Source organism: Lutra lutra, chromosome 8 (genome assembly GCF_902655055.1).
Source record: "Lutra lutra chromosome 8, mLutLut1.2, whole genome shotgun sequence".
Classification (NCBI taxonomy): domain Eukaryota; kingdom Metazoa; phylum Chordata; class Mammalia; order Carnivora; family Mustelidae; genus Lutra; species Lutra lutra.
In genome coordinates this window covers 80,019,239-80,046,453 of record NC_062285.1, presented here as the reverse complement: position 1 = coordinate 80,046,453, position 27,215 = coordinate 80,019,239, and the positions used below count along the sequence as shown (strand labels likewise).

Below are 27,215 nucleotides of genomic sequence, written 5' to 3'. Positions count from 1 at the left end.
GGCTCGATCCCAGGACCCTGGGATCATGACCTGAGCCGAAGGCAGAGGCTTTAACCCACTGAGCCACCCAGGCGTCCCTATTTGTTCTCTTTCTGAAGTGACATTAAAATTTTTGGAAGCTGAAAAGAATGGAAGAGTCAGAGTCAAAGTACAATTGAGATGTAATAGAAATAAAAGGCTGGTAATTCAGGAAATGTAACACTTAAGGTTAAATAGTGTAAATGTGTATAATTGAACTATCCTCTGCCTTAACATTTTAGGGAGTCAGGTGGGTAGAGTGGTCTAAGGTTGGCAGAGGCAGAACAACCTTGGTAAAAGAGCCTGAATCAAGCAAACTTGGCACTGTGATGTATAGTTCTTACTAGTTTTAGGTGAGTCAGGTACAGATTGCTACTTTTGAAGTACTGAAGGTGGTATTTCTGTTAATTGAGAGAAAAGGAATGGACAAAAAAGTAGGATGGTCTTTTCAAGTATGATAGGGACGGAAATTTCCCATTAGCATAGTGACTCAAACCAATGGACATAGGAATACTAACAGAATTCAGTGTTCCCCTCAAGGTCTTTTACAAATTTTGTGACTCAAGCACGTTTTTTTCTCTGCTAGTTTCTTAACAGACGCTACATGACAGAAGTAGATTATTCAAGCAAACAAGATGAAGAGCAATCCTGGGAAGCAGATTATGCTAGAAAACCAAATCTCCCCAAATGTTGGGATATGCTTACTGAACCAGATGGTCAGGAAAAGAAACAGGAATCCTTCAAATCCTGGGAGCCTTCTGTTAAGCACCAGGAGGTATCAAAGCCTGCAGTTTCCTTAGAACCGAGGAAACAAGATCCAAAACTCAGGTCCACTCTGCAAGAAGAGCAGAAGAAGCAGGATGTCTCCAAACCCAAGCCAGCTCCTAGCCAATGGAAGCAAGAAGCTCCTAAATCCAAAACAGGATATATTCAAGAAGAACAGAAGAAGCAGGAGACACCAAAGCCTTGGCCGGTTCAGCTGCAGAAAGAACAGGATCCAAAGAAGCAACCTCCAAAGTCTTGGACACCTTCTGTGCAGAATGACCAGGACATCACCAAGTCATGGACCACTACTACCGTGTGTGAAGACCAGGATTCAAGGCAGCCAGAGAATCCAAAATCCTGGGAAAACAATGTTGAGAGTCAAAAACACCCCTTAACACCGCAATCACAGATTTCTCCAAAGTCCTGGGGGGTAGCTTCAGCAAGCCTCATACCAAATGACCAGCTCCTGCCCAGGAAGTTTAATACAGAACCCAAAGATGTGAGTTTGTTCTTATCAGTCTGCTTTGGTCAATGTAGGCATAAATAAAAACTTGTAATACTTTTTTAGTCCTCTTAAAAAAAATCTGAGACCCATGTTAAATATATAAATTATTTCACTTAATTTGTTAATGCGTAGTTTATTGTTTTCCCTAGAAAATTGGAAGTAGACCTAGTTTGTGTTTTGAGCCTAACCTGAGATGAAATTTCCACAGTTAGAACATACTGTTTAATGCCATAATTTTAATGACATGGTATGACATAAAAATAGTGGATGGTTTGGACAAGATCATAATACAAACAAGTCAGAAAAATAAAAACATGTCCTAGGATGAGGGCCTTTTTTTTTTTTTTCTTTAAACTATATTTCACTCATTATCTTCCGCCTGGCACACAGATGACTTCTTCTGACAGAAGTTAAACTTTTCTGTATTTTTTTGTTTCTCTTTCATCTGTAATCGTTCAGATTAGCCTGTATTCTTTGGTGGTTTTGTGGTTGTAGATATTCCAGAAGGTGGGGTAGGATCTGAATTAGTTTTGTTTCTGTTTTGAAATGAGAATTTTCTGGAGATGGGAACTATAGATTTTAGTATTCTGTAACTAGATTTTGGAGTATGAGATTTAGTTCAAATATAAGACCTTATTCTATTAATGATAAATAACCCATTTCAGGAAGATAAGACTTATAATGAATAATCCTTGGATGCACTGCTATTTAGTTTATTCAGTTACAAGGTCTTTACTCCTATTGAAATGTAAAGTTGTTTCAAGCTTTCTTGCTAAGAAATATGAACTTCTCATCTTCCCAGTGTTTTCCGTCTCTGGTCTCTCTCTCGTAATGTTCCCTGCACTTCCATGTTGTTTTACCCAGAGGCTTTCTGATAAATCTTTGGTCCTCTAACAGTAGGAAAAACATTTATGTGGAGAAATCAAAGCATTGAATTTTATAAATAAATTGTCCCTACCTTATGGCAAGAGAATTTTAGTGTTGTCTCCTTTTGCTTGCCTCTCTTCCTCTTTTCTTCAAAATGCTAGTATCAATTTTAATTTCTTTCTGACCCTGTAGAAGATTGATAGTCTTGTTTCATTAACCAGATATCACACAACAGTAATTGTGATATGATAACTATTTTGAGAAACTTATTTTAGAAACCAATTTAGTATTTTAGTAAAGCTGTTATAAAAAACCTAATATAGGGGCGCCTGGGTGGCTCAGAGGGTTAAGCCTCTGCCTTTGGCTCAGGTCATGATCTCAGGGTCCTGGAATCGAGCCCTGCATTGGGCTCTGTGCTCAGCGGGGACCTGCTTCCCCCTCTCTCTGCCTGCCTCCCCACCTACTTGTGATCTCTCTCTCTCTCTGTCAAATAAATAAAATCTTTAAAAAAATTAAAATAAAAACCCTAATTTAAAATTCCATTAGGTATTACAGTGCTGAGCCTTTACCATACCAGAATATTATGCTATTTGTTGAATAATGTTTAAAATCAGTGCTTTGTTGGAAAGGCCGAAACTCATTTAATTTGCTTTTAATGGTACAGACGGCATTATAGTGAAGTTGCAGGGCCTTTCAGTGACTGAGAGGACACTTTTCTGTACAGTATACTGTCTCTCTGTCTTGAAATCTCAGCTGTCTAGAACATGAATAAGTACAGTCAAGGGAAAAATAAAGTTCCAGGTTAAGAGACTAGATAGATAATGTGAAATGAATCACTAAAGCTTGTACTTTCCTCCTAAGAGGATCTCTTCACTTAGGGTCTCTTAACTCTTATGACGATTTGGACAGGCTTAGCTGTGTGACTTCCTGGTGAATTAGAAGGTGAAGAGCTGGTCTGGTAGGGGGAGGCACACTGGCAGCTGTAAGAAGTTAACTATACAAGCATTAGGTCCAATTCAGGGTATACAGCATTGTAAGTGATTTAGTGTAAAGACTAGCCTCTTTATAAACATAAGTAGCCCCCCAAAGTATACTTACTTGGTAACAAAATGTAATAGCATATTTCCTCAATTTTAGAATGTATATGTATATATTTTTTCACCTTAATGTTTCTGAAATCAGATGTTTAACAATGGGGTGTATATTTAACAAGGTAGTAATTTTTTCCTCTGGGAAAGAATCACTTATATGTCGTCTTAGTGGCATCTTAAAAGGACATAAGCTGATTACAATGAAAAAATTTTGGCAAGGAAGTTCTGTTATTTTCGGTCTTCCCTTTAAAAAAAGGGTGTTTTAGAAATATTGCCATTAAAGGTGTTCTGAAGAGGAAAAAGTGTTTAAAGTTGGGTTAAATTATTTAGAAAATGCATTTATGTGGAAATTCTTCATCTAAGATAAATCCGATAAATGGATTTTGCTATGTGTCTTGATTTCATTAAGATGCAGTGATAGCTAGCTGAGTTTACTGAATTAGTATGTTGGATGTGAATTTCACTCTTAAACATTACGGATTTATTTTGTAGGTGCCTAAGCCTATGCATCAGCCTGTAAGTTCTTCCTCGACCCTTCCAAAGGATCCAGTATTGAGGAAAGAAAAACTGCAGGATCTGATGACCCAGATTCAAGGAACTTGTAACTTTATGCAAGTATGAGTCATTCTTAAATGAATCTTGAATGATATTCCTGGGGCTACTAGTTTCTGATCTCAAGCATTACAATGAAATTGTTAAGAGCATAGATTTTGGTGTTCAGAATATGGGTGAATCCTGGCTCTGCTGCTTCCTAGCTTACACAGTTCAGGAAGGCTACTTCACTGTTTCAGTGTCTTTTGAAAAATGAGTTCTTATTCCTACGTTTGTTGTGAGTAATGAATTAAACATTTAAAAAGTATAAGTGCTTAAATAATTTCTGCTGTAGATCATTGGTGATTTCCACTCAGACTGTGAGGACCTACTCTGCTTGGTATCTGGTAGGTGCTGTTGTGTGTAGAAAATCCTAAGACATTTATCACCTTCAAGAAGTTGTTATTCCAGTTGTAGAAGATGGTAGTGCTATGGCAGTAGTTAGGTGCTAAATTGTGTTGTACTGAGTCTTACAGAATTTCAGGATAGTATGGTAATTACTGAGGGAAGAAGTAGACAAATAAGATATTTTTGTGTAGTAAAAAGATCCTGAATTCTGGAGGTAGACCTGTGTTTAATCTCAGTTCTGCTATTTACTAGTTGTAAAATCTGTGGCAAAGTATTTAGCCTGTAACCCTCTACTTGTAAAATGAGGGAATTCCTTCCTTACTTAGGTTATGTGAAGATAAAGGAAAAAACTAAAGTGATTACTACAAGTGTAGCTTAAGTATTCAAAATGTTGGAAACATTTCTAGGAGAACCAAGATAGGCAGATGGGAGAAGAGAATGGTTTCTCATTAGGAAAGGTTTAATAACTGCATGAGCTAGTTTAGTGGTTGAGATAAGATAATTAAACCCTCTTTGGTTGGGCATAATAAAAGTGAGGTTATAGGATTAATGCTTATGTTTAAGAACTCCAGTCAAGTGGGTTTTTTTTTTGTCCCCCCGCCCAAGGTAAGCCTTGGAATTACTTGACATAATTTTAAGGTTTGACAGTTACTTTAGATTTTAACTCTCTTTTTCCTCTTAATGAAGACTAAGTTATTAACATTTTGTGATAGTTACTAGCTAGATTCTTTATAGCTAATAGCTATGGATGACATCATAAATAATTTAATGGTACTAGCTTTTTTTTTTTTTTAATTTATTTGGCAGACAGAGGTCACAAGCAGGCAGAGAGAGAGAGAGAGGAGGAAGCAGGCTCCCAGCTAAGCAGAGAGCCTGATTCAGGGCTCGATCCCAAGACCCTGGGATCATGACCCGAGCTGAAGGCAGAGGCTTTAACCCACTGAGCCACCCAGGCGCCCTTTGGTATTAGCTTTTAAATGAATAATTGTTTCTAGTTATGCTTTAAAATCTTGTCTTTAGGAATCTATTCTGGATTTTGACAAACCTTCAAGTGCAATTCCATCGTCACAGCCGCCTTCAACTACTCCAGGTAGCCCCGTAGGTATGTACTCATCCTTAATACTCAGAATAAACATGCATAGGTTTAATAGTTGTTTTCTTTTACAAATAATTTTATAAGTGTTAGACTATGTCTGTTTGCTGATTTATTCTAAGTGTATCTATATGTCATCAGTTATGTAAGGGTAAATTACCATTAAGACATTAGTATACTCATCTGGTCTATTTACATTTCATTTTATTTATTTATTTTTTAGAATACTTTTTTTTTTTTTTAAAGATGTATTTATTTGTAAGAGAGAGAGAGAGAACATGAACAGGGGGGAGAGGCAGGCAGAGGGGGAAGCAGGCTCCCTGCTGATCAAGGAGCCTGATGCGGGACTTGATTCCAGGACTCTGGAACCCAGGTGTCCCTCTGTTTGCATTTTAGGGAAAGTCTCCAGATGTTTGAATGGAGATGTGCAATGGTTGTTTTTGCAATATATGTTTTTTTGAAGTGACTAGAGTCCTTTCCACTCCGTAAGTCTAGTGCGGAAACTTTTCAGTCCTTATTATGAGTGAAATTACCTCACATTTGGTACACTGATTAACACAATAACTAATGATGCAGCTTAGAATTGAATCTGATCTGTTGTACAAACTTTAGACTTCTTGCTCTACACTCATTTATCTCAGGGGAGGAATGAGGTAATTAAAGCCATAGTCCAGTTTGTAGTGAGGAGCAGACACCAACTAGAAGATTGGTATAGTAATTCATGGGTGAAGTAAGGAGAGTAGAGAGTAATTAACAAAAGTGATGGACATTAACAAGAAGAAACTAAACCAAAATGGTATAATTAAAAATTATATTAGTATACATGATCAAAGAGAAAAAATTCTGGAAAGACCTATGACTCAGCTAAGACTTATTTTGAAACTTGGAACTTGACTGTAAGTAATTGATTACTATTCATGATAGCTCAGATTTTATCTTCCAGATTACTATTACTAGTTATTTTTTAGAGTAATAGTTCTTTTGGGAGACTTGGAATGCTGCTTTTGCCCCTCTAACCTTAAAGCATCATTATATATTATAGAAGGGACTAGTATTCTGTTTATCACTGATCCTCTGACTTTTTAAAGCTCTAGTAGAAGACTCATGGTGAATTTGGGATCTAGTTCTTTCATCAGTGCTTTTTTGGTAAAGTGATAACTTTAGTTTCCACTCAGTTGATTGCATAAACTTTTCTTCTCAGTTGTTTACTGTTGATTTCACTCTTCGCAGCATCTACAGAACAAAATCTATCCAGTCAAAGTGATTTTCTTCAAGAGCCGTTACAGGTAACTTCTCTAAAGTAATCTTTTTTGGCTATTCAGGGAAGAAACTCTTGGTTGGGTAAGAATGATTAGACTTGCTGATTTCTTTCTTTCTTTTTTTTTTTTTTTTTAGATTTTTTATTTATTTATTTGACAGAGATCACAGGCAGAGAGGCAGGCAGAGAGGGAAGGGGAAGCAGGCTCCCTGCTGAGCAGAGAGCCCGACGCGGGGCTCGATCCCAGCACCCTGGGATCATGACCTGAGCTGAAGGCAGAGGCCTTAACCCACTGAGCCACCCAGGCGCCCCTAGACTTACTGATTTCTAATATACTTTACTAAATTATTGAAAATAATGTTCTAGGGTCATCTAGTTTTTTAGATTAAGTACAACTAGTCCTTGAAAGGTTACCTAAGGACCATGGGGAAGAAGATATCTGTTAGAAAAGAAAAGGCTAGCTGATTCTAGTAAGGAAAAAGCAAGTCTGAAGAATACAGAGGTTCTTTGTTTGGGAATCTTTCTTTGCCGTTGAGCTCCCTAAGTCACTTGGTATAGCAGCTTGTAAAGGGTCTAAAGAAAGTTACTCATTTTGATTAACCCATGGTTAGCTAATTTCCCACCTCCCTCCATACATACGAGTTAACCTGAGGGACCAGATCTTTGAGATCCCTGATGCCACATTGCATTTCCATCATTAGTAAGTTTGAGGTTTGCTGCTTTTCTGCTTATTATTTAAAAAAAAAAAAAAAAAGAAAACCAAACAAACTTCTCATGATCCGTCTGAAAACCTTATGGCAATTTTCTTAACAGTAACAGCTCTGACAGGTTAAATATTTTGACCAGATGGCTCAACAGTTGTTGCCTTCCTGTCCAAAAACTTCTGAGTAAATACCATTTGTTTACAGTGGTTTATATTTAGTTTGATAAGGTGTGGCTCAGCTTTCAAAATGCATTTGTTGGGGCGCCTGGATGGCTAAGTGGGTTGAGCCTCTGACTTCAGCTCAGGTCATGATCTCAGGATCCTGGGATCGAGTCCCACATCAGGCTCTCTGCTTGGCGGGGAGCCTGCTTTCTCCTCTCTCTCTCTGACTGCCTATCTACCTACTTGTGATCTCTCTCTGTCAAATAAATAAATAAAATCTTAAAAAAAAATGCATTTGTTGAGTTGGGTCCCTCACTCCAATGATTGCTTTAAATGTTCCATTTTATCTTGTTTTAGCTGTTAGGTTCTACACGAGGCTTTCATTTGACTAGTTAAATTTTTTTGAAAAGCTACTGGTCTTGTTCAGCAGTTCTCAGGGGCAGGTCTCTGGGTGGCTGCATCAGAAGCCCTTGATCACTTCTGTTTCTGGATATCACCTTAGACCTGTCAGATCAGAATTTCCAGGGGTGTTATCTAGTCATCTGTATTGGTAATAGGCTTCCTAGGTGAATCTGCACATCCATTTTTTTGGGAACCACTGGTCTCCAGCTCACGTTTACTCACTAATACCTAAAACTATCTTCAGCTAGTCTGCTTAACAATAATTTGTAAGCAAGAACTACCATAACTTCTGAATAATACTGATGTGAAGAATGTGTCTCTATTTTGTTGTTAAGTGAATCTTTTAACTAAAATTGAACAGCTTAAGTATCAAGTGCCTTGAGTTGCCTTAACAACTCTCTCGGGCAAGAGAGAGTTATGTCCCCACAACAGCCAGGCCCAATTCTTGTTACTTTAATGAGAGGGCCAGAAGAAAGACCTAATTTTAGAAACACTATAGCCTCATAATAATTCTGATATTTTGGTCAGATCTAAATTATTCCTATTTAGGTATATAAAGTGTTCCAAATGATTTAAAAATGATTTTTCTTAAGACCTTTTTAAAGTTGGTCTCCATTTCCTTCCCAGGAAGTGGCTTTTCTGGTGACCACCTCTAGAAGGTCACTGATACATAACTGCTCCAGATATTTGATAGCCATTCATTAGTTTCCAGTGTACCCATTATGTTACTTGGGCTTCTGAGAGTCACATCTCAAAGCATTTAGATAAAAGGAGTAGATTCATTGATACTTCAGACTATGCAATTGCTAGATTTTTATAGATCTCTCTGTGTTATGTTCTAATATCTTTGTGCCACAGAATTCTTTTCTAGCCACTTCAGTTTTTTTTTTTTTAAGATTTTTATTTATTTATTTGACAGACAGAGATCATAAGTAGGCAGAGAGGCAGGCAGAGAGAAAGGAGGAAGTAGGCTCCCTGCTGAGCAGAGAGCCTGATATGGGGCTCGATCCCAGGACCCTGGGGTCATGACCTAGCCAAAGGCAGAGGCTTTAACCCACTGAGCCACCCAGGCGCCCCTCACTTCAGGTTTTTATTGGTGATAGTTGTCAAAACCTTAGTTCTGCTGTGCTCTCAATTTTTGTTTTATAAATATTAGCTTTAATTTTTGTTTCATAAATATTATTAGCTTTAATTTTTTGTTAGAATTTTGATGCCACTGTGATTTATGTATCCTTTCTATTTGTACTTCTACATATCTCTTTAAGACATTGGGAGCACTGAGTGAAAGCATAGTTAGTAAGATCCTTGGCAGAGCTGTGTCTGGAGTGTTGCATGTACGCTGAGCTGTTTCTGATGAACTGCTGTTGAGTGCCAGATGGAAAATCTGGCCCAGGTTTCCAGGGCCAAGAATCTTGACCATGAGGATGGGATTAGTTGTGTAGCTTTGGTGACCAGCCCTGGAAAGGCAATTTAGCTAACTTCTTGGGTTTAACTCTTAGCTCTAACAGTTAATTTTCGTGTGATCTTGGGTAAATTACCTAACCTTTCTTTGCCTCTTCCTTTTTGTCAATAAAATAGGGATAGTTGTTTCGACCTCACAGGGTTATTATTAGGATTCAGTATGTTAGTATGTATAAAGTGTTTGGTATAGTATTTGGCACTAGTGAGTGCTTGGTAAGAGTAACAGGAAGTCTAAGGCCCAAGAAGTAAGAAGTGAACAAAACATGTGTTTTATAATGTCTTACTATATTTTCCTGTGTCTAGGCTGCTGCTTCTTCAGTTACTTGTAGCTCAAATGCTTGCTTGGTTGCTACCGATCAGGCTTCTTCGGGATCTGAAACAGAATTTATGACCTCAGAGACTCCTGAGGTAATAAGAGACCAATTATTTAATTTCTTTTTCTGTCTAAAGAATAGCAGAACCAGCTTACCTTATGCATTGTAAGCACAGTCAGTTGAATGATTTAACATTTATACTTTACTCATGTATTGCTTTCTGTAGATGTTGTGGTTTTGGAGCTTATACAGGTAACATTGTTGTGACTTTGCCATATAAATAGACTTAATAGTGATTGCCTTATCAGATAAAAAAATATGTCTGAATTGCTGATGTCAAAAAAGGTGAAAAGTTCTAGGTAGGATAAGTTCAAGTTCCTCACTGTATTTATATTCAAGGAATCCTTAGTGGAAAAATCTACTGTAACTGAAGGCTCAGTAAGTTTCTAGTGTTAGTGTTAGCACTGCCTCAGTTGGAAAGAGTTATATTCTCTTTTTGGGTAATTTTCTCAAGAGCATTTTGACAGTACAGTTGACCCTTCAACAAGATGGGTTTGGACTGCGCAAGTCCACTTATAACATGGTGTGTGGTTTTTTGTTTTTTGTTTTTTTTTTTATGAATATAGTATAGTATTGGAAATGTATTTTCCTCATGATTTTCTTTTTTAAAAGTTTTTAATTCCAATTAGTTAACATGCAGTGTACAATTTAGTGATTCAGCACTTCCTTAAATCACTTGGTACTTATCACAGTAAGTGCCCTCCTAAATACCCATCACTCACTCAACCCATCTCCCCACTCCCTCCCCTCTGGTGACCATCAGTTTGTTCTCTACGATTAAGAGTCTGTTTATGGTTTATTGCTCTTTTTCTCCTCCACCCTTGCCCATTTGTTTTGTTTCTTAAATTCCACATGTGAATGAAATCACATGGAATTTGTCTTCTCTGGTCAACTTATTTTGCTTGGCATTACACTCTCTAGCTACATCCATGTTGTTGGAAATAGCAAGATTTCATTCTGTTTTTATGGCTGAATAGTATTTCATTGTGTGTGTGTGTACGTACACATAACACATAACACATTTTCTTTACCCATTCATCAATTGATGGGCCTTATGATTTTCTTGATATTTTTCTCTAGGTTACCTTATTGTAAGAACACAGTATATAATACATACAACTTACAAAATAAGTATTAATAGACTTTTTATGTTACTGGTAAGGCTGCCTGTCACTGTAGGCTATTAAGAGTTAAGTTTTTGGGGAGTCAAAAGTTCTATGCAGATTTGACTGTGGTAGGGGAGTGGTCAGCACTCCTAACATCTATATTGTTTGTGCTTTCAATTCTAAAGTGATAGTTTTTGCTAAGTTTGAACAAAACCTTGAAGTAGATACAGCAAGACCATGATTTTTTGGATTAATTTAGCAACTCTTAGGTTTTACTATTTTTGGTTAACCATTACACAAGAGAATGTGCTCATTATAGAATATAAGAAAATACAGATACACATTAAGTTTTATGGTGCAGACTTGGCCTAAATTAAAATTACTTGGTTCCTCATGTTAAGAGGAAAGTGTGACCAAGTGAGTCACAGCTCTCTGCTTCATAATCTGATTGGGATTGGTTTTTGGTAATCTTTTTAAGCTTTGGATTTGTAATCTGTTATATCAAGGACTTGCTTATTACTATAGGCAAGGATTATTTAAGTTAGATCAGGTTTGGTTTTCTTTTTTAGGCAGCTGACTTAGAGATCCAGGAACAAGACTTGAAAATCAAGAAAAATTAACACTGACTAAGCAACTAACCTAAGATTTTTCTTAATTCTTCTATAGATTTGAAATAATATTCAATTCTTAGCTGGAAAATACCATTTCAGGGTTTGGAAAGGACTAAGTAGTCATAAAAAGTTGAGCACCTCATTTGTTAGACTGATTAATAGTAAGACTTATTCACCTAGTCAGCAAACTGTGGAAAGCAAATGCTAGTGTGCATCCTCAGCAGTTGGGATTTGAAATTGTAAGCAAAGCTATTCTTCTGCATTCCTGTGTCCAAATGTCATCCTATAGAACTTGCTGACTTATGCCAGTCTGGGGTTTAGTGTAAGTTAACTGCTTGTTATGTGGCAGATGATTGGCTGATGCTGCATTTCTTCTCCCTAGGCAGCAGTGCCCCCAAGCAAGCAACCATCTTCACTAGCTTCTCCAAATCCTCCCATGTCAAAGGGCTCTGAACAGGGCTTCCAGTCACCTCCAGCAAGTAGTAGTTCAGTAACCATTAACACAGCGCCCTTTCAAGCCATGCAGACAGTGAGTATGAAACGTGAATGTTGACTGCAGTTCATTATTCCTGTTAAAAAAGGCATTGTTTCTCTTACATCCATTACTGGGTACTCAGGATGTGAAGAATTTGGCCTTTGAATTATTACTCTTACTTGGGTTGATAATTTACTTTTGTCCAATGCAAATATTATTTGTAGTGGAAGAGTATTAAATCCAAAGCTTTGAGAATTTTTAATGGGTATTTTATCAGAATATTTTTCCCTATCAGAAAATGAGTCGTAGGCAAAGCTGAGGATCCATATTATTTAAATGAATTGTGTGGCTGAGAAACATAATTTTTTTTCCCTCCCCCTCCTCTTTCTTTCTTTCTTTCTTTCTTTCTTTCTTTCTTTCTTTCTTTCTTTCTTTCTTTAAGATTTCATTTGAGAGAGAACACAAGTGGAGGGAAGAGGGAGAAACCTAAGCAGACTGAGCATGGAGTCTGACACAGGGCTTGATCTCATGAGCCTGAGATCAGACATGAGTGGAAACCAAGAGTTGGATGCTTTAACTGACTGCGCCACCCAGGCGCCCCGAGAAACATAATTTTCTGTGAACAGCTTAATAATACTAACCATTACTAATATCACACTAGTGGTGTTCCATAGCATCAAACCTGAAATATAGAACACATCCTTGGGTGTTCTGTCATTCCTGAAACTTATGTTGATTTCATCTTGGTCTTCTGCTGGTTTTTAGAGAATTTTTCCAATTTGGTATTCAGAGTTACATATTCCTCTACAAATTGTTTAAACCTTTTTTAAAGGTAATAATACAACTGTGTTTATATGTTTATTCTGTGAAACAGAATAGTATAAAACAGCTCTTTAGGGGAAAAAAAATCTTAGCCAATAAGTATTTGATGATACTTTAATGCCCCACTTAGGGTATTTTTGAGTGGTGGAGGGGTGGAGCCAGTGGAGTGGCCATGGAAAGCAGGTACAATTCAGGGAGGGAGATTGATAAATTCAGACACCTGAATTCACTGATCTTATCACTTCCTCCTTGGGCCCTTGGATCTCTGTTTTTGTTTTCCCTTTTACCCTGTCAGTCCACCCTGTACAGTATTGTCACATTTGTTTTACTAACTTTTTCCTTGTTCCTAATTAAAAGCAAACAGTGATGTATTACAGAATGCAATTGAAAAGTCCTTTGCTTGACACTTAGTAACTTTCGAAGTCTGGTATGACCTTCCAGGCAAGTTTCATGTACTTGCCTTGTATGTTCTTGTCGCAGTACCTTTTTTTCTTATGCCAGTCTGTCTTCTGTACCTGTTTGAATCCTATCCAGTATGAATTGGTTCTCATTTGTTCCTTTATTTGTTCATTCATTCAACAAACAGGTAGTAATGAAATCAGACACGGTTCTTAATCACTGGGATTCGGTTTTAGCAATGAAAACGAGACAGATCTTTATGCTCAAGAACCTTATATTTCATAGTAGAGAGCTTGAGAGAAAAATATTCATACATATAATACTATCAAGTGCTGTGTGTTATAGGAAAACATGGAGCAGGGTAAGGGGACTAGAGAGTAATGGAAGTGCTATTTTATAGACAATGGCCAGAGTCTGGACAGGTCATTGTCTGCCATATAGTAGAAATTTAGTAGATGGGAGATTTTTTTCATTCATTTTTAATTTTTGAGAAAATAATCTTGCCCTGTGTAGCTTTCATTCTCAGTATGCATTATAAGATACTCTAGCAGTGGAAGATTAATTTTTGGATTTTTTTTTTTTTTTTTTTTTAGTTTATTTGACAAAGGTCACAAGTAGGCAGAGAGGCAGGCAGAGAGAGAGAGAGAGGAAGGGAAGCATGCTCCCCGCTGAGCAGAGAGCCGGATGCGGGGCTTGATCCCAGGACCCTGGGATCATGACCGGAGCTGAAGGCAGAGGCTTTAACCCACTGAGCCACCCAGGTGCCCCAAGGAAGATTAATTTTTGTACTTCAGTTTATATCTATTAGAAACCAAATAAAAGTGTTTTCTTTGCCATATGCATGACATAAAATTCAGTGTTTTACCATTTTAACTGTATAATACAGTGACATTCAGTACAGCCACAGGGTTATACAGCCACTTCCACTATTTCCAAAATGTTTCCATCATCCAAAACAGAAACTGTACTCATTAAGCTGTAACTCTTCATTCCCCCCTCTCTCTAGCTCCTGGTAACCTCTTCTACTTTTTGCCTCTATGACTTTCACCTATTCTAAGTACTCATATAGATGGAATCACAGTATTTGTCCTTTTTGTGTCTAACTTGTTTCACTTAACATAATGTTCTCAAGGTTTTCCGTGTTGTATCATGGATCAGAATTTCATTCTTTTTTCATGGTTATACTGCCCTTTTTTTTTTTTAAAGTAGGCTCCACACACTAGAGCCCAGTATGAGGCTTGAACTTACAACCCTGAGATCAAGACCTGAGCTGAGATAAAGATTTGGATGCTTAACCGACTGAGCCACCCAAGCACCCCTGTACTGCATTTTGATTATCCATTTAGCCATTGATGGACACTTGGATTGTTTCCACCTTTTGCCTGTTAGGAATAATATTTTGTGCTTATGTGTAATAAATATCTAAACTTTATAGATTAGAACCAAACTATAGATGTTGAAATCTTAGCATACAAAACCTCAGTCTCTGCTTTTAATTCTTTTTTATTTTTTAAAAAGATTTTTAATTTATTTATTTGACAGAGAGAGATCACAAGTAGACAGAAAGGCAGGCAGACAGAGAGAGGGGGGGAAGCAGGCTCCCCGCTGAGCAGAGAGCCCGATGCGGTGCTCAATCCCAGGACCCTGACATCATGACCTGAGCTGAAGGCAGAGGCTTAACCCACTGAGCCACCCAGGCGCCCCTCTGCTTTTAATTCTTTTGCGTATATGTCAGAAGTGTGATCTCTGGATCACACAGTATTGCTATGCTTAACTTTTTGAGGAATCATGATTCTCTTTTCTCAGTTGGTTTCATCATTTTACATTTCCGCCAGTAACACAAGAAGTTCTATTTACACCACATCTTCGCCAATGCTTAGGTTTTCTGTTTGTTTTGTTTTTGGTCACACCCATTTTAATGGGTATGACATGATATCTCATTGTGGTTTTGATTTGTATTTCCCTAATGAGTAATGATGTTAAGCATCTTTTCATGTGCTTATGGGCCATTTCTCTTTGGAGAAATGTCAGTTCAAGTCCTTTGCTCATCAAATAGAAGTTTTTGAAGGTTGCAGTTTTGTTAGCTGTCAACCTTAATAATTTTCAATGAAACTTCGCAAATGACTCGGCATACCCTTGTCTTTTAAGGTATTTAATGTTAATGCACCTCTGCCTCCACGGAAAGAACAAGAAATAAAAGAATCCCCTTATTCATCTGGCTACAATCAAAGTTTTACTACAGCAAGTACACAAACACCACCCCAGTGCCAACTGCCAGCTATACATGTAGAACAAACTGTCCTTTCTCAAGAGACTGGTAAGATCTTTGCATAGGATATTTTGAAGACTTAGATGACAGCTAATTGAATGGAAGGCAGCGCAGTAATAGTTGAGGGGTTCTTTCTTGACTAGTTAAGCATTATTTCTTCACATGTTCAAGTGTTGGGAAACACTTAAATGCTTTTTCTTCTATTTAGTTAAGTTCACCTCTTAATTTTTACTTTTGTAGAGGTAGCATCTAGTTGGTTGATTTAACTTTGAAGTATGCTTGCATTTTAAAATCTGATTGCTTTGATTGTCATGGACAGTGATGGAGAGGTACATAGGGCACTATATAGCTGCTCTTAGGAAGGTTTTGAAACCGTCTTGTTAAATCTTTTAGTGCAGACCGCTGTTTGGTCTTTCCTCCCTTTGCCCCTCTTAAATAAAGCATTGATCAAGGTGAAGATACAATTTAGTGTACTTATTGCACTGTTTGCTTGGAGATGAAAACCTGTTTTGCTATTTCATGCTAGTCTAATACATGAAAGGATAGGCAACTTTGTAGTTATTTCCTAATTTAATAAACACCTGTAGATTTTTAGTGTTGGTATTTCAGACCCTTTTTGAGTTTTCTAAAACTTAAGCCTGAGCAAATGAATTGGGCATTCTGGGTACTTGGTTAATCTAACAAGAGGTACTAAATGTAAATCCTTGGACCTAGACACCCATGATCTTGTTCTCTTCTCATATGTACTTCGGTGAAAACATAGGGCAGATGATTTACATAAGGCATACTTGTCAGGTGCTTTCTTAGTCACAGTATTAATTAAAATTCATTGTCTTTTACTCCTTGGTCTGGAATATTTAGCCTTTTTTCTCTTGAATTGTGATAGAATATACATAACAAAATTTACCGTTTAACCCTTTAAGTGTATAGCGCTGTGACAGCCAGATTGTTGTACAGCTGGTGTTGTATACCAACATTTCTCTAGGCTTTGTCATCTTCCCCAACTGAAACTCTACCCATTTAACACCAACTCTCCAGCGCCTCTCCCTGTAGCCCCCTGGAAACCTCCATTCTACTCTATGAATTGGTCTAGGTGCTTAACCTAGAGTAAGTGCAGTTATACAGTATTAGTCCTTTTGTGACTGGCCTGTTTGACTCAGCATAGTGTCTTCAAGTTCATCCATGTTGTAGCACGTGTCAGAATTTCCTTCCCTTGTAAGGCTGAATAATACTCTGTTACCTAAGTATATATATATGTATAGCTTCCAGGATCTCTGTAAACATACATATATATAGTAACTTTAGTTTTTTAAAGGAGAAAATTGTATTGAAGGTTTTGATATACAATGACTTTTACGTATAAAGAATATTAAATCTTTGTTACCATTTAACTCTTGGACTCTAAAACTGTTTCTTTAAGCAGCAAGTTATCCTGATGGAACTATTCAAGTAAGCAATGGTAGCCTTGCCTTTTACCCAGCACAGACGAATGTATTTCCCAGACCCTCTCAACCATTTGTCAATAGCCGGGGATCTGTTAGAGGATGTACTCGTGGTGGGAGATTACTAACCAATTCGTATCGGTCCCCTGGTGGTTATAAAGGTATGCTCTGAACAAAATTTCATTATACTGAATTGTTTTGTTTATGTATTTAACTATTTTTACTTTATCTTATTCCTTTTTTAGTTGCCCTCCATATTGTGGTAGAGAATTCCCTATTCCTGCAAAATGCAGTATTTCTAATGTACCTGTTGTCTGTACAACAGAGGAACTTTTTGTATGAAAAGCAGATTGATCTTGTGACTTACTGAAGTGAAAATTTGAGCATCTTGTTTTTCCAGTGATGAATTTTGGTTTTCATATTTAAGTACTTTCCTTTGTTAATTGACTTGAGTGTTCAAAATATGTCATAACTAGGCAATGCCCACTATCTAGTTGTTTGTCTAACAGAGGATACTGTAGATTCAAACATAAACTTTGAGACTATAATAGTGATAATCTCCTAAGTCTTAGAGATGGTTCCATATGTTCTGTCACTGCTTGGTATTAGCAGAAGTGCTCTAGACAGGCCTTAGCTACCCCAGTTTCTGAACCCCACGTATATTCAAGCAGTAGTAAATTTCTACAGTTGGCTTATTTAAAGTCAGTGATATTTTATAAATATGTGTTTTATTGTGGAAGCAATGTCAGAGTTTGCTTAAGGAATAAATCTATGGTATTATAGGATCAGTTTAACTTCTAAAGCAGTATAGAATTAGACTATTTTAAACTTCATTATAATTTTGCCCATAATTTTATTTAAGTTGTTTATTTATTAGGTTTTGATACTTATAGAGGACCACCTTCAATTACCAATGGAAATTATAGCCAGCTACAGTTCCAAGCTAGAGAATATCCTGGAACACCTTATTCCCAAAGGGTAAGAATAGTTGTCGTAGTTGAATAGTTATACAGCTGTTGATGTTTAGCGGGTGATTATTTTGTATAAGGCGCTCTTTGTTTTAGAACTACTTGTCAGGACTGTGGAGAGTAGTTGAGTTGGAAGCTTTTCCAGTAGCCCATAGAGCATGAATGACAATTGCCTGTTACACAGAACTTGGAAGGTCTTAAGGACTTTATCACGTTGTTTGTATTAACTCATTTACTCCTCCACCTTACAAGAGAGACTGAGGTTCAGAAACAAGTAACTTGTCTAAGGTCACTCAATAAGCTGGTGGTAGAAAGGAGATGAGAATCCAAGTTTCCTAACTCCAGATCCTGTGAGCTTTACTTCATTGTATTGCTTTCAATTTAACTTTTCTAGGTACCAGGTGTAGGAAAGGCCTTTTTGATATGTTTAATTTTTTTGGTTTATTTTTATTGGAATAACTCAGCAGATCTTCTTTACAACTATAATAAAAGACTGATAATAAAGGGAGATCTTGGGCTCTCCCTGTTATTGGTCATATAGTGATATGACTGTATTGCATCAGGATTTTTAGATTTGAAGTTTTACAAACCTTTAAGTATGTATTTGGTACTAAACTGAGTTCTGTTGTAATATATAAAGTATTTGAAGAGCTTAAAGTTAGAGGTAAGTAGATGTTTATACGGAGGCAGTATTGAAAGGGGGTTAAGAACACACTTCAAAGAACACAAAAAAATCACCTGAATGACTTGGGTATGATCCCTGATTTCATTCCTTCCTTCGTTGTGTGACCTTGGGTATGGTGCGTAAACTTTCTGAGCTCTCTAGTTTTCACCTGTTAGATGAAGACTCATCTGCGAGTTACTCATCTTACTCTAAGCTGTTGTGAGGAGTAAGTGAATTAATACATATAAATGCTTAGCACCACAATGCCAGATGTATATCAAGCATGCAAATACTAGTTCTAATAACATGTATGTGAAGGGAATGTGTTGATTAATACAGACTTCAGTAATGGAGCTTTTCTTTTTTTTTTAATTTCAAATGAGACTAAAGGATTTTTTTTTTTTTTTAAGATTTTATTTATTTGTCAGAGAGCACACGCGCACACAAATGGGGGAGCGACAGACAGAGAGAGCAGCAGTCTCCCTGCTGAGCAAGGAGCCTGGTGTAGGACTCAAGCCTAGAACTCTGGGACCATCACCTGAGCTGAAGGCAGACGCTTAACTGACTGAGCCACCCAGGATTCCCATTGGAGCTGTTTTTAACACCAATATTGTAGAATTCTTTCCTGGAGCACCTGGCTGGCTCAGTAGAGTGTGCATGACTTTTTGTCGCAGAATCGTGAGTTCAAGCCCCATGTTAGGTGTAGAGCTTTACATTAAAAATAAATAAATCTATACATAAATTTCTTCCTGAGGAAACACAAGACAGTAATAGTGGTTGCTATGGGGAAGATGAGGAGTTTGGAGTAGGAGACTTAACTATTTATTGTGTACCTTCTTGTTTGATTTTTTTATTGCATGTATTAATCTAATCATACCATTAAATATTCTTTTCATAAATTGTATGGAGGCTGACTTTCACCATATTTGGGAGGCTGCTTGAAATGTTGCCTCCTGAACATTTTTTTTGTGTGTGAGGATATTAAATTATTTTTCAGGCAATAATACATTCATACAATATAATTCTTATTGACTCCTGTATTGAAACTGAACAAAACCCTAACATAGTTCATAATTGTCTTCACAGTTTGATTTATAAATAGGGCAAGATTGAAATAGTCTGTTCTTGCCTTGTTACTTCCTTTTATCTTGAGATAAGGGATAGAAGACCATGCCATATTTTGGAATTTCCCTCATTACTTAGCATTGTATCTTTTACATAGTGTTTCCTAGATGCCTTATCATTTTTGCAAATATTAGCATACCTGGTTGGTCAGGTGAATTAACAGATGAAGCAAGTATTGCCATTGTGGCCCTTGCTTTTGTTTGTTTTTCTTGGTGTTTAAAAACATCTGAGCCACTGTGGTTGCTGGGGAAGGCCAGATAAAAGGGTAAGGGGACTTTTGATCTTATAGTTTTACCAGCCAGTAACACTGGGAGATAACTAATTATCATCTTGCATTTTTGGTGCCAAGGTTAAATATTATGTGTTCATTTCAGGATAATTTCCAGCAGTGTTACAAGCGAGGGGGGACATCTGGCGGTCCTCGGACAAATTCAAGAGGTAAGGATAATTAACTGGGTTACCCGAAACATACCTCTAATCTTTATCTTCTGTGAATTTCTCCCGAAAGTGCATTGTTTCACCATTTATCTTTTAAAGTTTTCATTTTGTGTAAGTGCAGTACTAAAGACCTTTGGGAGATTCTAGACTATTGGAATGGCTGTGGCAATCAGTTGTCCATTTAATTAAAAGTTGTGTGTGTGCTCCTTTCAGTTTGCCTGACACCGTAGTATATTTCAGCCTTTGGTACATATTCACTATGCATACTTCAGACAGTTTCATGGGATGATTCAGGATAATGGTTCTTGTAATAATGGGAACTTCTAGATACTCTAATGTCACTACATTGAAGGATAGGAATAAACAAAATTAAGACATCATGACTTGGGCACCTGAGTGGCTCAGTTAAGCATCTGCCTTCGGCTCAGGTCAAATTCTGGGGTCCTGGGATTGAGTCCTGCATCAGGCTCCCTATGCAGTGAGGAGTCTGCTTCTCCCTCTGCCTCCCACTCCCCCCAGCTTGTGTGCGTGTGCTCTCTCTGTCAAATAAATAAATAAAATCTTAAAAAAAAAAAAAAGATATCATGACTTGAAATTTCAACAGCAGGATATTTTATATTTCTTAAAATGTAATGGTACTATTAAAAGATTCAGTATAACTGAGAAAATTAAGAACTACTGAAGATTAACTATCACAAGAAAGCAGAATCTTACCCTTTTAAGAAAGTAGTCAATACTCACACTGCCTTGGCCTTATATCTGAGCTGTGTTTTTGTATGGCACTTAAAGCATTAAAATTTCTGAATACTGTTATGCTGAAAAAAAATAAAAAATAAAAAAAAAAAACATTAAAATTTCACGATATCACATTAACTTGGAAATGTGGAACAAACATTCATTGTGGGTCTTAGTACCATAACAAAATATCTTTGGCCAGCTGTTCTAAAAGTTGGTTCTTTTATGTAATCTCAGTTTCCTTGAGTCCTCATACATTAGATATTTGGGAGTGGGTTTGAGGAAAGAAGAATGGAGTGAGAATTCCATAAAAAGGTAAAAAGAATGCTCAAACTTGGGTTTTAGACTTTGGTAATCTTAACTAGTAAGGTAGCTAACATTTTCAGGAGGCTCATTTTCTTAAAAAAAAAAAAAGACTTGAAAAAAATGAGGCTACTAAATAAGATCATCTTATGTCCGTTTTGGCTTTAGAATAGTATACAAGCGTATTGTTAGAAAAATCTAGAGAAGTATACTGTAGCTATACTTTGTTGCTTTTGTTTTAGAATTTACTATATAAAATGTATCTTTATCCATGTTTCAGTAGCCGACTAATGTTAAATATTGTGTTCAAAGCTAACTGCTTCATTATGAGAAACTCACTGTTGCTAATAAAACAGCAGGGTGGAGTGATTCTTCTCAGGTGAGCAGCCCAGAAAGAGACAACGAAACTTTTAACAGTGGTGACTCTGGACAAGGAGACTCCCGTAGCATGACCCCTGTGGATGTGCCCGTGACAAATCCAGCAGCCACCATACTGCCAGTACACGTCTATCCCCTGCCTCAGCAGATGCGAGTTGCCTTCTCAGCAGCCAGAACCTCTAATCTCGCCCCTGGAACTCTAGACCAACCTATTGTATTTGATCTTCTTCTGAACAACTTGGGAGAAACTTTTGATCTTCAGCTTGGTAGATTTAATTGTCCGGTGAATGGCACTTATGTTTTCATTTTTCACATGCTAAAGCTGGCAGTGAATGTGCCACTGTATGTCAACCTCATGAAGAATGAAGAGGTCTTGGTATCTGCCTATGCCAATGATGGTGCTCCAGACCATGAAACTGCTAGCAATCATGCAATTCTGCAGCTCTTCCAGGGAGACCAGATATGGTTACGTTTGCACAGGGGAGCAATTTATGGAAGTAGTTGGAAATACTCTACATTTTCAGGCTACCTTCTTTATCAAGATTGAAAGTCAGTGCAGAATTGACAGTAAAAGGATGGTGTTCTAATTAGTGGGGTTAAAGGAGAAGTAGTCTTTGCCCTTGTGACTGATTGGTTTAGGAAGATGGTTTCATTTCTAGAGGAAGGAGGAGGTCCTTACTTTTTTTATTTTCCTCCCCAAGGTGAAAAATTTCAAGCTGAATGACAATTAGCACTAATCTGGCACTTTATAAATTGTGATGTAGCCTCGCTAGTCAAGCTGTGAATGTATATTGTTTGCACTTAATCCTTAACTGTATTAACGTTCAGCTTACTAAACTGACTGCCTCAAGTTCAGGCAAGTTATAATGCCTTGTTGTGCCTCAATAAAAAAGTTACATGCACCTTCAGTGTTCTTATTTGATTAAACATTTAGCTGAGAGGAAAATATTTCATTTTTATTCATCACTGATAACTTTTGAATGGGTATTTATTTATTCATGGGTTCATTCTATTTTAAAATAAGACTATAGTAGTTCTTTTTACTTTGATATTATACGTGTCATTCATCAAAAGATTTCCTGTTTCCCATTGGCTGCTACATAACATATTTCTCCTTGAAGCTGGACATGTTACTTGTTAGCTATCTTTAAGTACCTACTAAATGTATAATAATACAAGATACAATAGGAGATACACAGCTAATACTACTGGTCTGCCATCAGTAAGACTTTCACTTTCTGTGGAGTCTCAATTTGAGGAGGCAGAACGTTCAGTTGTCAGAAAGCATAAATCTCTGGTCAGGTAATGCGGTGTTTGAGTCCTGATTTTGCTACTTGGTTATTGATCTTGGGCAAGTTATTTTACCTTTAACGTCTCTATTTTTTCTTTCTCTCTCTCTCTTTTTTTGTAATAGACCTTTTCTGCAACTTCACAGGGCAAACGTGAAGTTCAACTAAGAATATACCTGAAAATCTTAACACATGTCTGGCACATAAGCATTTAATAAGTGTTAGGTGATATAACTTTTTTTATTCCAAAAATTTCCAGAATTCTGTGCATGTTTATACTGTCTTATGTAGTATTAGTGTAGCAGGCACTGCCAGAGTTTAGTATTCGTTCTAGACACACATTGTCACATTTCACAGTTTGCTTATGTATCTCATGAATAAGAACTTACATAACTTACTAAACTGGAAAAAACTATACTAACATTTAACACCATGAGAGTTAAATGTGGCTTAAGAATTTAACTGATGAGCCCATGCCCAGCTCAAGGAATATTAACTATAATAATTTAACGCTGACTCCCTGAGAGTATTTAAAACCACAGGGTAAGAGGTGTTAATAACTTTAAAAACAAGATCAAAACAACTTTCTGCCTTAGCAAGTTGGTTGCAGTAAACAGAGCCCTTCTCCAACCCTTCCCTATATTCAGAATACTGCAATCAAAATGCTTACTTTAAAAAACTAATTTATAGGGGTGCCGGGTGGCTCAGTGGGTTAAGGCCTCTGCCTTCGGCTCGGGTCATGATCCTGGGGTCCTGGGATCGAGCCCCACATCGGGCTCTCTGCTCGGCGGGGAGCCTGCTTCCCCCTCTCTCTCTGCCTGCCTCTGCCTACTTGTGACCTCTCTCTGTCAAATAAATAAATAAAATCTTTAAAAAAAAACTAATTTATAAAAATGCTTTGTATACCAAATTCCCCCTGAAGTTTTCTTCTTTCACTTTCAATTTTTTAGTCTCTCCCCCAACAATTGTGAGCTTCAGTTTTTGCCTGTATAATGATTTAGTGCATAAATGCAGATACTTAAAGCAGGACATGTTTTTGAGAGTTTTGCTCACTCCTGTAGCAATGATTTGTCAACCATCTCATGGTTTTAACTTTCTCAACTCCATAAGAGCTATATTTTCACACTGCTTTCACATCACTGTTTTTACCCTATGATCTTCCCTGTTTGCAAATTTTAATTCTTTAGCTTTAATGGCTGATATTCTATTGTGATTCTCGTGATAACTAGGATGATAGTTTATGTATTGTATAAGGTGGAGTAATTGTTGGCATAGAGACATTAAAGTTTCTCCATATGAATTCCACTCTGCTTCCCTGCCACACACTTTATTTTGATGAAAAATTTAGATTTGTCACACTTGGTCCTCGACTTGCTAATTTATCTCAGGGGTATTCTTAATCACCCCTTTAATGACTTTAGCCTTTTGGCAGCTGTTGGCAACTGATAAATACAGCACACTTGTTATTGGTGCAAGACGGTGAATGCCAGAGTATAAAATACTGTTATACCCATTATCAATACCAGGACGCCTGAGGCTCTCTAATTCTAAGATTTTGCAAGCATTACTTTTCTTTATTCATTTAATTTCAAGGGCTTCATTCCTTCAAATAAATGATTAATTTATTCTTAAATATGTGGCTTATCTAGTTTGTACCTGGCTCTGGGGCTGCAAAGATAACATGACGTTCAGATGTTCAGGCACATCAGGTATGTCCGTTTCATCCATTTTATTTGTTGAGAGCAAATCACTTTTCCATTTTGCTGTGCTCACCACAGGTGTAGCTGCCATCTGTCACCATATAGTGCTGTCAAAATAGCATTGACTATACTCCCCATGTTGTACCTTTCTCATGACTTACTCCACAACTGGAAGCCTGTACCTCCCACTCTTTCACTACTTTCATCCTTCCACCCCTTCCCTTCAGGCCACCACTAGTTAGTTCTCTCTATAGATGGGTACATTTCTGTTTTTGGTTCCACATATAAGTGCAATGATATGGCATTTGTCTTTCTGTGACTTAACTCCATTTAGCATAATGCCTTCTAGGTTCATCCATGCTTTTGAAAATTATAAGATCGAATTCCTTTTTTATGGCTGAATAATAGTCCCCTGTATATATGCACCACATCTTTGTACACTCATCTATCTTGGGTTGCTTCCATGTCGTGGCTATTGTAACTAATGCTGAAGGACAATCTCTTCTTGAATTATTTTTTTGATATCTGCCCCCTGCAGTTCTATATCTGGAACTCCTACTGTTCAGAAGCTAGACATCCATGGACCAGTTCTTTAATCTTTTGTCTCTACATTTCACTTATTGAGAGATTCCCTTAGTTTTATCAGTATAGTATAATAGTAAAATCTGGAGAAGCAGCGTAGATGCCTGCCAGCAGGGAACCGGTTAAGCCAGAAAGGAAGATACAGAATAGAGCAGAGTGTGCAATATTGTTTATAGAAACATTTCCAAATGTATGTGTATATGATTACTTGGATCATTTTTTTCTGGTAGTTTGTAACAAATTTGATAATATTGGCTCTAGGGAAGGGGGGTTGTAGGAGGGAGGAAGAAGACTTTTTATTCTGAATCTTACTGTAGAACTTGAAATGGACATACCACTTTTTTGTTAAAAATTTTAACTTAGAATGGTAGGTTTTATGGTTCACACCACCTTGTCTTCCCTTGGATGGAGTTTGAGGATTTGTTTTCATTATCATTAAGCCTGGGGTAACACATGGAAGAGTTTTATCATAAAAACCTAACTTGTGGCACACCTAGGTGGCTCAGTCAGTCAAGTGTCTGCTTTTGGCTCAGGTCATGATTCCCAGGGCCCTGGGATCCAGTCCTGCATTGGACTCCCCTCTCAGCGGGGAGTTTGCTTCTCCCTCTCTGCTGCTCCTCATACTTGTTTTCTCACTCTTGCTCTCTCTCTCTCTCAAATAAATAAAATCTTTAAAAAACAAAACAAAACCTAACTGCCTTCCCCTTTTCACTAATATTTGCATTTCCACCTTATTTACAGAACACCCTTAACCTTTGTGATCTTACTGGATCCTCACGGTGGCCCTAGTGAGGTAGATACTGTTTGACATAAGATGGAGACTTGGAGACTGACTTTCTGAGGCCACTAGCAGAAGTGCCTGGGCCAGACTTCACTCTCTCAAGCGCAAATACAGCCTACCATTTTCTATGGTAGTTTTTCCTCTTCTTCAGTTCTCAGGTGCTGTTGCTTTTACCATATTTCCCATTGTTTTGCCCACACAGATGTTTTCGGTTCACTACTCAGTTTTGCTCTGGTTAACTATACACTTTTTGAACTGGATAAACTGCACTCAGAGCTGTTGTCTCAAGGTGTAGTTGAAGTAGAGCCTGAAGTTGAGTTGGAGGACTCCTCCAGTGTAGGATGTGGAAAGCCTGAGGAAATAAACAGAACATTTTGAGGATGGAAAAAAAAAGGGATCTGAAAAGAAGTATTTCTTCTTTAAGTCCTAGTTAATACTACTCTCTTTAGGTTCTATCCCTTCCCACCACACTATTATTTTAGTCTCTTGGAGAAGAGACTGTAGTCAGAAACTTCCTAATCCCCTATTTAGCTTATTGATCACTGGTTTTTAATTTTAATTTTAATTTTTTTAAATAAAAGATTAATTAAATAAATAAAAAAATTTAAAAGATGTTTATTTGACAGAGAGAGACAGCACAAGTAGGCAGGAAGGCAGAGAGAGGGGTGGGGAAGCACGCTCCCGGCTGAGCAGAAAGCCTGATGCCAGGCTTGATCCCAGGACCCTGAGATCGTGACCTGAGTGGAAGGCAGAGGCTTAACCCACTGACCCACCCAGGTGCCCCCTACATGTGTCATTTTATTTTATTATTTATTTATTTATTTATTTAAGATTTTATTTATTTATTTATTTGACAGAGAGCGAGATCACAAGTAGGCAGAGAGGCAGGCAGAGAGAGAGGGGGAAGCAGGCTCCCTGCGGAGCAGAGAGTCCGATGTGGGGCTCGATCCCAGGACCCTGGGATCATGACCTGAGCCGAAGGCAGAGGCTTTAACCCACTGAGCCACCCAGGTGCCCCTACATGTGTCATTTTAAAGGAGACTATCATTGACTTACATTAACAAAATACTTAAGATCTTACATTTATAAGATGTATGTATATATTCTTGCATATATTTCAGATGTTATGATGTAGAGCCTTGGCACTATGACACTTTTGGGGTAGAGGTATTCACTTGCAGATTATTGATCATGGTTTAAAAAAATGTATTATTAACCTTAGATTTTAACTCCCATTTTCTCTTTACTGTGTGGACTAGATTCAAGTTTACTAACACAGGCCAGCAGGTGAGCTGCTGCCAACAGGTGGGAGCACAGCTGTGTGATACTCCATTTAGACAACTAAAATGTTAAATCTCAAAGTCACAGTGGCAGTGCTTGGAGGAAAAACTACTTTGTGTAATTGGAGTTGTAATCATGCCAGTTATTCTCACTCTGTGTTGTATTTCTTGGGTAATGTCCATGTCTGTGTGCCAGCTAACCTATATATA

The 27,215-nt window shown here is 37.5% G+C and overlaps 1 protein-coding gene across 25 annotated transcripts in view; it reads left to right on the top strand.

Moving 5' to 3' along the window:
• CAPRIN2 (caprin family member 2) overlaps positions 1 to 22,275 on the top strand; it is a 48,222-nt gene extending 25,947 nt beyond the window's left edge. For 6 of the 25 annotated variants that reach the window (XM_047739621.1, XM_047739622.1, XM_047739631.1 and 3 more), the window contains 11 exons: positions 605 to 1,282; positions 3,739 to 3,861; positions 5,206 to 5,287; positions 6,509 to 6,564; positions 9,568 to 9,672; positions 11,738 to 11,884; positions 15,200 to 15,368; positions 16,741 to 16,923; positions 17,640 to 17,740; positions 19,894 to 19,957; positions 21,352 to 22,275. In XM_047739621.1, coding sequence (XP_047595577.1) covers positions 605 to 1,282; positions 3,739 to 3,861; positions 5,206 to 5,287; positions 6,509 to 6,564; positions 9,568 to 9,672; positions 11,738 to 11,884; positions 15,200 to 15,368; positions 16,741 to 16,923; positions 17,640 to 17,740; positions 19,894 to 19,957; positions 21,352 to 21,920 — 2,277 coding nt within the window. In that variant the 3' untranslated portion in view covers positions 21,921 to 22,275. Of the gene's footprint in view, positions 1 to 604; positions 1,283 to 3,738; positions 3,862 to 5,205; positions 5,288 to 6,508; positions 6,565 to 9,567; positions 9,673 to 11,737; positions 11,885 to 15,199; positions 15,369 to 16,740; positions 16,924 to 17,639; positions 17,741 to 19,893; positions 19,958 to 21,275 lie in introns of all 25 variants that reach the window. The other 19 variants (XM_047739624.1, XM_047739633.1, XM_047739639.1 and 16 more) reach the window with 14 other exon arrangements.
• Positions 22,276 to 27,215: the final 4,940 nt, after the last annotated feature.